Here is a 12,325-nt window from a genome sequence, read left to right as displayed (position 1 = left end):
CTCCATATCCTTCAACTTTGCTAGCTATTGATGTGGTAATTTTGGTTATAGTTATTTATTTAATTATTAATCAGAGTTCCAAATTTGTAGTCAGTAATTTCATGAGAGTTATTCAATAAATTGGCTCTCTTTTCCCTTTCTTTGAAGGGTGGTGCCCCGATTTATCTTTTATTAGTTTAATTATTATTTAATATTAATATTTAATATTTCACTGATAGCCACATTTATTAAATGCCCAAAAGCACACCATTTAATGGTGCCCCGCGTGAAGGAAAGTACATAATCGTACCCTGCGCAAGGGAAAGTACATAATAAAATTTTTGGTGCTCCGTGTGAGGCAAAGTCATTAATAATAACATTATTTTGACGCCACATGGAGCAGTGCACAACAGTATCTCACTTCCATGAGTCTGGTTATAAGATAAGAGACATATAAAAACAACAATAATAGTCAAAAGAGATGCAGAAAACTCAGATATCCTGACTTTTGGTCTCCACTGCAAGTCATGCTCCAAAGACACTGGAATCCACATTTACCACAGATGGATAACTTCTTAATACCAGCAAAACTTTCCAAACCCCCAAAACTTTCCATTAAATATCTCAAGCTCAGTCTGAGGCAGCATGTTTTTTTCCAACCCCAGAAAGCCTCCTTCAGAGTCACAAGTAGTTCTTCTCCTGACTGAACTTGTGCATAAAATCTGTGCATTGTCCCTCCACAATACACCAACACCATAATATAAAAAAACTCTTTCAAGTAAGTATTGCATTCCTAATCTTACTAAGGTAGAAGTACTGAAATAATATTAGCAATAACTCAGTATCAAACGTAAACACAAGGATTAGAAAAAACTCATTTCATAGCAGAATGGCACCTCTCAGTGATGCATTGTCATCTGATATTTCTGGATTATTGTTGCACTTTATTATGCATCTTCATGTTATAGTTCGACAAGGTAGAGTTAATTCAACTGTTTTTAATGAAGGTTAAAAAGAGAGTTATGTCCTTCACTCCATTCATCCATCCATTTTTTATAACACTTATCTTGTAAGGGTCAGCCGGAGCCAATCCCAGCTAACATTGGATGAAAGGTCATCAGCGTGTCCCAGGGCCTCTACATGTTGTAGTTCATAACCTTTCATTGTTTTCTATGTGAAATGTCTTATATATAACGAGAAAGTATGGGTTGGAAACCAGAGTCAAACTCCCTGAATGCTAAACACTTAACTGAAAACGCTGATTCAGATTTAATAGCTCGGAGTTGGACAGCAAAAATCATAATGGTTGCATCTGAAATATACTGGAACAGAAGTACTGAAATACTTGAGTCAATATTGGGAGTCTTTTTCCCAAACTATTACAAAATCAATATTTGAACAAATGTACTAACACTGATGAAATGTCACATGTAGAGGAACAGAGTCGTTGTCCTTACTAACTCGCTCTATGACATTTTGGCCAGGATAGACAGATGGTTCGAAAGAGGGGGGAGAGAAGACATCTACGTCAAACTAGAAAAAACATCTCTGAACAGAGGAGGAGGTTTAATACAGTACCTATCAGCCACATACCATAAAGTCTTGACTTCCATCTCCAGGAAGTTTCACTACAATTCACACCTGAGGGCAAGTGTGACTATGGCCCACAAACGACTCCCAAACAAACAAACAGCAGGGTGGCTCCAGCCTCTCAGGTAACCTCAACCACTCCTAAAACCCCAGAAGTTAAATACCTGGGACTCCCAGCAGTCAGTTAGAACTGAAGAAGCCTGAAGGTGAAACGTCTTCATGAAACTCAACTAAGTCCAGTTGACCTGTTTTTAACACTTGGATAAACTCTTTCTATGATTAAAAAAAAATGATACGAGCGGTCCCTGAAAGCAGCATAAGCGCATTTAACTGACAGCCACAACGGCCAATTACTGACATAGCACCGCCTTGCTTGTACACTAGAGACCAATCAGAGGGCTCTATAGGCCTGTGCAGCCCCGCCCACAGACACACCCACGGCGGGCTGTAAAGATACTAACCTGCAGCACATTGACAGCCAGAGGCGGATCTGAGGTCAGTTCAACTGCCATAAACACAGGCAGACTTTAACATGAGAGAGAGGAGGGGCCGCCTCTTTAAATACCTCCAGGTCAAAGGTCACAACCAACAGAGATTATTATGTTGGAGCAGAAGATGTGTGATACGCTCTGCTGCGGATGGGAAGTTAAACCCAGCTCACTTCCCTCTGCTGCTGAGTCAGTTCTGCAAAAAGAGAAACTGGACCCCTTTCTCTTTTGTGTCCGCTCTGTGTCCTCTAATGTTCCTCTTCGACTGCTTCCACATATCCAGTACCAATGCAGCTTCAGTGAAGTTGTATAAGTTTTATTGCCAGATCAAGATCTTCATTCTCCCTGTTATCCATGACTCATGTTGCTATGTGAACACATATAAACCGACAAAGTTTGCCAGTAACAATCATGTCCCACAATATAACACAAACATAGTTCAGTTTCACAACTCCAGATCACAAAGATGGACGACAGGTCCAACAGATATGAATGCTGTTGTTTTGCATTGGCTTCACTTCATGTCGACCATCTTCACTTACAGTTGATTATTCAGACACATACGTATATGGTGCTTTTCAGCATAATGTATATTATACACAGACTGAACATATACAAGCCCTCACTTCCTTCTGTATGGTGGCTTTAACAAACAGGTTTCTGGATACAGAAAAAATGCTCCTGCACAGTCACAGAGGTCACAGACAACAATCCCTTCATGTTTCGAAACAGTCTGCCAATGGTTGCACAAATTCTAAACCCAGAGCTTATGACTCTGAGCACCGGTGTGTGTGTGTGTGTGTGTATGTTACACTTATTCGTAACAGTAAACCAACTGATTGTGTGCATGCGTACGTGCTCGTGTCAGTGACCCGAGGAGCCGGTGGTGATGTCAGTGCTGCAGAGGCGACGTTTCCTGGGATCAGGGCTGGATTCCTCTTGAGATTATCATTCAGTTATGGGGATAAAGCTGAAATCCTCCCAGATCAGCTGGGAAACAGCCACCGACACACACAAAACAAACACTTGATTTCAGACCATGTCATATGAACTGTTACATAATGAGGCTGTTTCTGAGCATATGTTGAGCACATTTCATTCCTTTTCAGGTATGTTTATGGTTTTTCAAATCCCCTCTTGCTGAATTGCGTCCCTGTGTCCCACCTCCTTCCCTCAGCACTTTGTAATGTAAAAAAGTCTGTTTCATAACCGCTGTAGTATAATCCCTTTATTTGGGGCCACACAGTGAAAATAACAGCACCCTAACTGCATTAGAGGCATTCACATACAAACCCTCAGGGATTTTTCCAGCAACACACACATATACACACACACACACACATTGCGCAGCTATCAGGATTTTGTGTTGACTTCCATTTATTGTGAACTGCCAAACCAAAACCTTATCCCCAACTTTAACCATGACAGACTCATGCCTAACTCGAACCATAACCTAACCACAACTCACATCTGACCTCTTACCTCAACCAGGATGTCAAAAATATTGTTTCTGCCTCATTAGGACCAGGCTTTGGTCCAAGTCAGGTCTGCTGGTCCTCATAAGGTCAGTGTTTATGCTGGAAAAGGTCCTAAAGAGGTACAACACACACACACACACACACACACACACAGTCAAATGGGCATAAAGTTATTTCATAATGGTCCTTATTTCTGCAGCATGTGCTCAAATCCCTTTGCTGCAATCATTTTCTTGCCACACAATTGAGTAAAAATACTGATAATGGACAAAACCAACACCCACTGCTAGACTTATGACAAACTATACAGGCTGTTTGATCTTCTTTAAAACCCACATATCAACCTTGCTTAAATTTGACCCATTTAACATCAATGAAGTCCAATGTTCTATTTCACTGCTCCATCCAAAGCATCACATTGCCTCCTTCAGTGGAGAAAAAGGAGAAGTGAGTCGGAGCGTGTGAGATGGGGAGATGAAGCTGCACCCAATAATGTATTCGCCATCCATATTCTTTGAAGTGTCTCTAATCCCTCACATGCGTTTTCCAGCTATATTTGGCTTTGAAGCCCCGTAAACTAATCCTCCATTCTTCACCGTAACAAAACTGTTTGAATCGGCCACGATTACGCAAGCACACCATTTGACGTCTCACTTGCTGCCAGAGGAAGAGGTGCACCACCAGGAAATGAAAAAGTCAGGCGGTTGAATTATACACGGTTGTGTCACGTTTATTTTGCTTCCATCCATTTCCTTCCCAATGAGAATGTAACGTGACTGGATTCAATAAGTGCACATGGCTGATGGTGTGTTTTACATGTGTGTGACAGAGGAGCTGTGCTTGGGATTTATGTGTGTCAGCTGCAGTGACATTCAGCAGAGCAGGTTGTCACCACGTCTTGGGTGGAGCAGACCCCCCTCCCCATAGTGCTTTGTCCCCCCCCCTGCCCTGCAGAGCTCTCACTGTCATTGAGTGACATAATTACAAGTTTTGATTCTTGATAGTGACACCACGATGGCGGTTTGGGATCAAAGTGGTTAGCACTCACAGCATGAATGCTCTTGGTTTGAACACCAAGTCGTGGCGTTTGCATGTCCTCCCCATGTGTGTGGGGGTCCTGATGCTGCTGCCTCCTCCCACAGTCCAAAGACATGCAGACTTGTTAGACTCTAAATTGACTCTAGGTGTTTTTGGAAACAGTTTGTGTGACACTGTGTGAAGGTAAAAAAAAAAAAATCCACATATCAGCTTCTCTAACGCTCTAATGAACATGTTATTGACTACCATCTCTGTGAGGTTACCAGGCAACCAGAGGGTCAAACCAAGAAATAGTCCCTGGAAAAACCCCAAAATGTTGGCTGAATGGCACAGGTGTTTGTGCAGGGGCCTCATGTGATGTCAGGCAGTGTATCAGAATTAGATCAGCTCCATCTGGGACCAAGAAAGGTTTTATACAAGTCTTTCACATGCAGTTGTTCCCCCATTGGAAAACTTCTCCTTTAAAAACAGTTTTACTGTATGACAACAGTCTGATGACATGTCTGATGCTGTTTTATGATCATATATCAATGTATCGCTCAGTTTTACCAACTCTTCATGTGTCTTTTGTGCTCACTTTGATGTGTTTAGAATGAATGAAGAATGAATGTACGTCTGGAGGAAGTACTGATCATACATTGTATGTAGTTACTCACAGATAACTAGTCACTGAGGAATATAACAGTGCTGAGCGATCAGTAACGTGTCATGAACATCATCCACTCTACAGCAGACCTCCACTCCAGCTTCATCCCAGGGCAAAACGCTGACCCACATTTTCTCACATCTTCACCCAGACTCTGATGCTTCCTGCTGGGCAGTGAGCAGGCGGTGGCTGGGGTGGAGGCTGGAGGGTGGAGGGTGTCTCATAGTGGCTGCTGCAGCCTCAGGGCTGTTTCAGGGAGGTAGTGACCGTGTGTGTGTGAGAGAGAGAAAGTGAGAGAGAGAGGAATGGACAAGGAGTGGTTGTTACTAAGTCCTCTGCCCCCAGCTCATTGCATGCTTTTACTTAGACACACACATATATACACACTAACAAAAGACTAATAGAGTCCATGTGTGTCAGCTGACAAAAGAGTAGGTAGAAACTTCAGGAACAAGCTGCCCTGACTTGTTTATAGGGGCTATAAGAAAACAGTTGTATAATCAGATTGAAAGATAAATCTTCATGTCAAACATCCATGATTGAATCTTTGATGTAATTTTGTTATAACCAGAAATTAAATGGTAAATAGACTGTATTTATATAAAACTTTTCCATTCTTATAAACCTTCACCCATTAACCCACAATTCATACTGGACAGAGCTGCAATTTGAGGTTCAGTATCTGCTAGGAAACTGCATACTGGGGTAGCTGGGGATCGAACCTCCGACCCTCCCTTGTGGTCAGTGGACAACCCTCCTACAGCCCCAGAGAGCAGTCACATGGTTTTAAAGTGAACCAGAGTGGATCATTCAACCCATTGAACATATGTGAATATGTCACATTGCACAATAGTAAAAACAAAACTTTGGTTTTCAGGGTGAATCCCACTTCCTGAAATAGATCCAGCTGTGAAGTGTTTCATGAAGTTAAGATTACCAGCTAGTTTCGTTGACTCACCGTGGTAGTGATGTGTCATTAAATTAGTATATTAGACTAATTTGTATTTCTGTGATCTTACCCTGTCACCTACCCTCTCTTCTCACTAAGGGCATCCAGCGCCTTGTTTCTATGGTAACAGCACTCTGAAGGAGGCAGACAGAAAAGGACAGGAAGAGATGCTGAAACGGCAGAAAAGCCTCTTTGTGCTCTCTGGGGCTCTCAGAGCAAATTGGCCTAAAGAGGGTATAAAGGGTTAATTGCATGAACATGCATATATGCACATACTCACACACACACACGCACAAACTTCCACCTCATGCACAATGTAAGATAAGGAGCATCGTCAGGCTCCTGACTTTCCCTTGAAGCCATAAGTGCTAATTATATAACTTTTGCGAGAACAGGTCTTTTTTAGATTGGTTTTATCAATAGGTTTTGGGTAGAGTGTGTTTCTCTAATAAAATCGATTCTTTCTCCAAGATATCTACTCTATAAAAATGATTTATTGTCAGTGAAGTGTTGCTCATGAATTGCTGTTTGGGACCAATATAATTTATGTATTCATTTAGAAAGCTTTGACTAACATGATAGATCACATTATGTATTCACAGAGAAAATGCAGGCATGTGCACATAGAAAAACAGCCTCACACACACACACAAACACAAATCTCACTCAATTCTGCATCTGAAAATTGGATTGCCCCTCCAGATAACTTGATTATAAAGAGCCTCCCTCTCACTCTGGGCCAGTATCACTTAATAAAGCTAAGTGCATCGACACGCCTGTGCCCACACTCAAACACACAAAGACACATGTAAACATACACACACAAACCACTGCAGATCTATATATCAACCTTCCAACTGTACAAGTCTCACTAAAAGATCAGCAGTAATGAATATTAACTGGAACTGAAGAGAGAGCAAACATCACAGAATGTGATTCCAGGTCAAAACTCAGGCTCAAATAAGCCATTATTCATTCAGTCAGGTGTTTTGTGCAGGTAGGTGCTGGTTTATTAGCATCTGAACGCTAACAAAAGGCCAAATATGTCAGCATGAGGTATGTGAAAAGTCAATACATTCATGTGCTGTTACACCACAGCAGAATGTGGGACAGCACTGAGATCAAAAGCATGGAGCAGGCACAGACGAACACTGGTATGATGGGATGTAGGCTATTAGATTATTGAACAATTTCACATTTATTGTAGAAATGCATTACAAGCCACACGAGACTGTAAAAGAGCAACATACACATGACTTGTCTGGGAATTTCTGCCTCTGCCTCTTAAAATCAAATTTGTGTAGGCCAGATTCACAAATCACTGATCACAGGGCTCAACAATCTGTACAAAGAGCGACATCATCTGTGTAAACCCCTCAACTCTATAGGGTGAGGAAAAACTGGTGGAAAACACAAAGACCCCAGGGAGAGTCACGAGTGAGGGATCCTGCTCCCAGGACAGACAGAAGTGCAACAGAACAGAACACATCAGCAAAATAACAACATATGCAACATTCATTAGAGAAGACAGTGTCTAACATGAATGGAGAGGGACGTTTAATTGTTTAAAACACTTTGCTCTTTTCACTTTGTCTCAGGATGTGTTGCCAAAAAACTAAGGATCAGACTTGAGATGTGTTTGAGTGATTTCAGGCAAAGTGAGGAACCAGTGGTGTGAATGCCTGATATGATAGACTGCAGCTCTGTAGCGCCATCTAGTGTTTAAGTGCAGAACATGCAGGTGAGTTACTCTGATTATGCAGGGTCTCCTCATCTCTGGAAAAGTAAAGACCCACAGTGCACCCTCAAGGAAACTGTGTCAACATAGGCACAGATAAGAATTCCGATTATTCATGGAGAGATTTGATAACTGGGACTCTAAACATCGACATTGTATGATCACAGTCTTTACTTTGACTAAATGGACTGGAAATGATTGGTGTAGCTGTTCCAGATCATTTCCTTTAGCATTCCAGTGTAAGTGATCAGGAACAAAACCCACAGTTTTTTGTTCTATGCACAAACGCTCACTCAACTAAAGTAAACATGAGACTTGGAAGTGTGAAGTTTTGACCCAACACACGACTAAATGTATTATGCATTTGATCTGAATCACAATATGAAATGAGAAACAGTGAAAAAAGAAAGTGAAGTATCCTATGACATTAAAAGTGAGAGTGGAATAGACTGGGCTGCCATCTGGACAGGCCCCACCCTGTGATACTCTATTCTTCAGATCCTTTAACCATTAATCATTCATTATCTCTGTCCTCCCCTGGAGAGGAAACACTCAGCTCATACAGAGGAGACAGATCCACACATGAAACACTCTGCAACACACTGGATCCATCTTCCTCTTCATCATCACCCATGATCACTGTAACAACACACTGTACGTTTGTTTGTGCAGCAGATCTGTTAAAAGAGCAAAGTGAAGAGAGTCAGTGTTGAATCCATCCAGGTGGATCCCGGTGGATCCAGCCTCTTTACGCACCATGCTCCCCGCAGTGGAGGCGGCCAAGATCTACCACACCAACTACGTGCGTAACTCGCGCGCCATGGGCGTGCTGTGGACGGTGTTCACCATCACCTTCGCCGTCATCACCGTGGTGGTGTTCATTCAGCCATACTGGATCGGGGACAGCGTGAACACGCCGCAGGCCGGGTACTTCGGCCTCTTCCACTACTGCATCGGCAACGCGCTCACCTCGGAGCTCACGTGCAAAGGGAGCGCGCTGGACTTCGGCTCCATCCCATCCGGCGCCTTCAAGACGGCCATGTTCTTCGTGGGCATCTCCATGCTGCTGGTGGTGGGCAGCATCGTCTGCTTCAGCCTCTTCTTCTTCTGCAACGCGGGCAGCGTGTACAAGATCTGCGCCTGGATGCAGCTGGCCTCCAGTGAGCGGCACGCTCTCACCACAGTCTGTACATATATAGTATTAAAAAGAAATACATATATATGCTGTCAAAAGTTTATATGGTTCTCATATAAAAACATGTCACACATCCTGGGCTCTTACATATCGTTATGAATAACATGCAACGCCTTATAATAAGATATAGCCTATAGAGGATGCAGTAGAAAAAACATAAAAAACACAATGTGTATTAGGAATCAATAATCAAGAGAATACTTTAATATCTAACAGAGGACTCTCTTATACCTCAGTAGTTTGTATTTCACATCAAAAACTTTGAGTTGAAACTAACTTTAGTTTCTGAGTTCGGTATTAACAATTTATTCAAAATTCAATTTGCCTCACAGAGACATATAATTTGAAGAATCAGACAATCAAATATATGAATGTGCAAATGGTATGTTTGTTACAAGTTAATATTTTACATTCAAATATTTACTAAATGATAAATATATGTTTAATAAAAAACTGTGTAAAAGTTACCACAGCTGTTAAGTTGTATGTTGAGTGAAAAGAACAATAATTATAATAACTAATCTTCTGAAATGTTGTCAAGTTGAAGTAAGAAGTTGCACAAAACTAAAACAAAACTGGAACGTACGACAGTACTCGTGTCAATGCAGAGGATTTCTATGACAGGCTGTCTAACTGAAGCTGTATCTCTGTAGATTATATAGCATCATTTCAGTTGTTGCCTTCAACACAGAGTCCGAGGTGAAACCTGATTCTGGAACATGATGCAGGTTGTAAACAGATGTAGTCGCAAGAGCAACAAGCCTGTAACAAATAATGAGGTTAACCTGAAGGAGTGCTGTTACAGCCTACTGAGTGTGTGTGTGTGTGTGTGTGTGCATGGGGTGAACTTTCAGTTCTAGTCCTAGAGGACATGTTTGCAAAGTGAGGACATATAAGATGAAGATGAAGTTCAGGTCTGATGTTCTATGTCAGAGCTTGATTTAGATTTAAAGTACAGAGGTTGAGGGTGTGACACATTTTGAGTGTCTGTTCTTGGCAGTGGTTGAACCTCTTCTTGAAACATGTTAATTCATGTATCTGTTCAGTAGAAACACAATCCTGCTGCGTCATCATTTAACTTCCCAAAGCTTTGGTAATTGGAGAAGAAGCTGAGAAAGTGAGCGTGAGAACTTTAAGCTGGTGAATGAGACTCAGAAAGTGAAAGTGAGACTCATGTGTATGTGTATGTGTGTGTGTGTGAGTGTGTGTGCTACGACACAAGACCACCTGTCTGCAGAGTCAATAATGGATGAACATGTTCGTCTTTCTGCAACTGAGATGTTCTAGAGTTGCTAAGCAACAACTCATCTGTGTGTGTGTGTGTGTGTGTGTGTGTGGCTAAAAGTGAGTGTAGTCCATACTTTCTCTCGAGGCTTGTTTGTTGATTCAGCTCTGGAGGAGGAGAAGGTGGTTTGTGATATTTTCCATCAACAGCAGCAAGTCATGGTCCATCCATCCATCCCACTTGTCCTTTGAGGGTTGCAGGGGGTCATGATATAAAAATAATATTTTTCTGTAGGTGTCTCTAATTTAAATCCTTGAATGTTTGTGTATTAAACTCATTCAACAACTAGGAAAAGTAACATAATTTCAACCTGGGCCTCCCTCCCTCTCAGGTACATGCATGGTGATTGGATGCATGATCTATCCAGACGGCTGGGACTCAGAGCAGGTGAAGCGAATGTGTGGCCAGCGGACCGACAAATACACCTTGGGCAACTGCACGGTGCGCTGGGCGTACATCCTGGCCATCATCAGCATCATGGACTCCCTGGTCCTCTCCTTCCTGGCCTTCAGCCTGGGCAACAGGCAGGACAAGCTGCTGCCCGAGGACTTCCAGGTGGAGGGGAAAGGTACGGACCAGGTGAAGGGAGGGTGGAGATGCAGCGGGGTGGAGGACATAGGCCGGATGATGATTTTTATACAAAGATGCAGGGGGAAGGACATTATTGAGGGAGTCAGCAGGTGGAAATGTTTAAGGTTTCAGAGGAGGTGGTGTAAGAGTTAACTGCTTTACTTGGATGGGACATGGAAAAAGTGAAGCAGAGGCTAAACAGCCTTGAACCTTTAAGTACTGAACTATGGTGGTCTGAATAAAAGGAGAACCTCCACTACGTATTATTTCAGTCTTAGTTTAGGACTCAGTGGGTTCATACTATTTTATTAGGGTTAAAGCTATACAAAAAGGTCTGTTCAGTAGACCTGTTTCAAAAATGTTAGTAGTAGGTCATAAATGTGTATTGAATCCTGCTCATTAATTCAGTCAGTTTGTCGTGAGACATCAGGAAAACGTTTAACATTTGTGTTGATATCATTCATGATTTTTAGCTTGAACAAGATTTGTGATTCACTGACTCCCGTGAAATTTGCTCCAGATATTCACGGCCCCTTGAGAATAAATTAAATTCTAAAAACTGACAATCCTCTGACTCTTCCTGCAACACAAGCTGTTTTTCTCCTATTCATTGAAATGCCTCAGCATGTATTTGATGGATTGGCACCACTCCAGTACCACGATATCCATGTTTCCTTGCTCATAATCATCTTGCTTTCCCCACAATGTTCACATTTTTGTTTTCATTGAATAGAACCAACTATCAGATTAGTTGCTGTGAAATGCTACAAACAACCATGGCCCCAGAAGATAATCATGTACATTTTCAATACAAAAGTCCTAGTCTTGTAATGTGTTTAGCTTTAGTCCAGCAGCTGGGCCACAGATATTTTAAATGCAATGTTACGTCATTGCCTGAACTGATGATTTCACTTTGTCTTTTCTCTCAACCACAGATAACGCATAGACACCCAGAGGACGACAGAGACCACAGATGAACAGGAACTGCTGACTCAGGGAATTCAAATGTGTTCAAAGGCTTTGACAGTTTTCTTAAAAATCAAAATTTGCCCACACAGACATTTGAAATCATGGTCAGAGTGAGTCACTGGCCTCCTCTCGCTCCAGCCTCACAGCTTTACATTATCTATGGTGCTTTTTAAGGTAAAATAATTCCACATATTCAATGTGTGAATATGTTAACAGAGCTTCCATCTACAAATTTTAGATAAATGTAAAGCTGCTCCTGACTATCGAATTGATTCTCTAATGTGGTGGCTTTTTTGAGACGTCATTTGAAATGTGACAATGAACATGTTAATTGTTATTAATAACCATTAATCTGAACTTTTGTTTCATTTTTAAATGACTTAACAAACATCCCATATTT

The 12,325-nt window shown here is 41.7% G+C and overlaps 1 protein-coding gene across 1 annotated transcript; it reads left to right on the top strand.

The window, feature by feature from the left end:
- The first annotated feature begins 8,584 nt into the window (after positions 1-8,584).
- Positions 8,585-12,032, top strand: lhfpl5a (LHFPL tetraspan subfamily member 5a). The gene is made up of 3 exons (XM_020086682.2): positions 8,585-9,066; positions 10,718-10,954; positions 11,892-12,032. The coding sequence occupies exons 1-3, from the start codon at positions 8,664-8,666 to the stop codon at positions 11,900-11,902; spliced, it is 651 nt and encodes a 216-aa protein (XP_019942241.1). The 5' UTR covers positions 8,585-8,663; the 3' UTR covers positions 11,903-12,032.
- The last annotated feature ends 293 nt before the right edge of the window (positions 12,033-12,325 follow it).

The sequence above is a fragment of the Paralichthys olivaceus genome, chromosome 2 (genome assembly GCF_024713975.1).
Source record: "Paralichthys olivaceus isolate ysfri-2021 chromosome 2, ASM2471397v2, whole genome shotgun sequence".
Classification (NCBI taxonomy): domain Eukaryota; kingdom Metazoa; phylum Chordata; class Actinopteri; order Pleuronectiformes; family Paralichthyidae; genus Paralichthys; species Paralichthys olivaceus.
The sequence above is the reverse complement of the archived record's forward strand: the minus strand, read 5'-3'. Positions and strand labels throughout refer to the sequence as shown.

Bases quoted from the DNA above. Each gene is read 5' to 3' on its own strand.
- lhfpl5a (XM_020086682.2), top strand. From the start codon at position 8,664: ATGCTCCCCGCAGTGGAGGCGGCCAAGATCTACCACACCAACTACGTG. The intron at 9,067-10,717 runs GTGAGCGGCACG...CCTCCCTCTCAG, and splicing joins CTGGATGCAGCTGGCCTCCA to GTACATGCATGGTGATTGGA.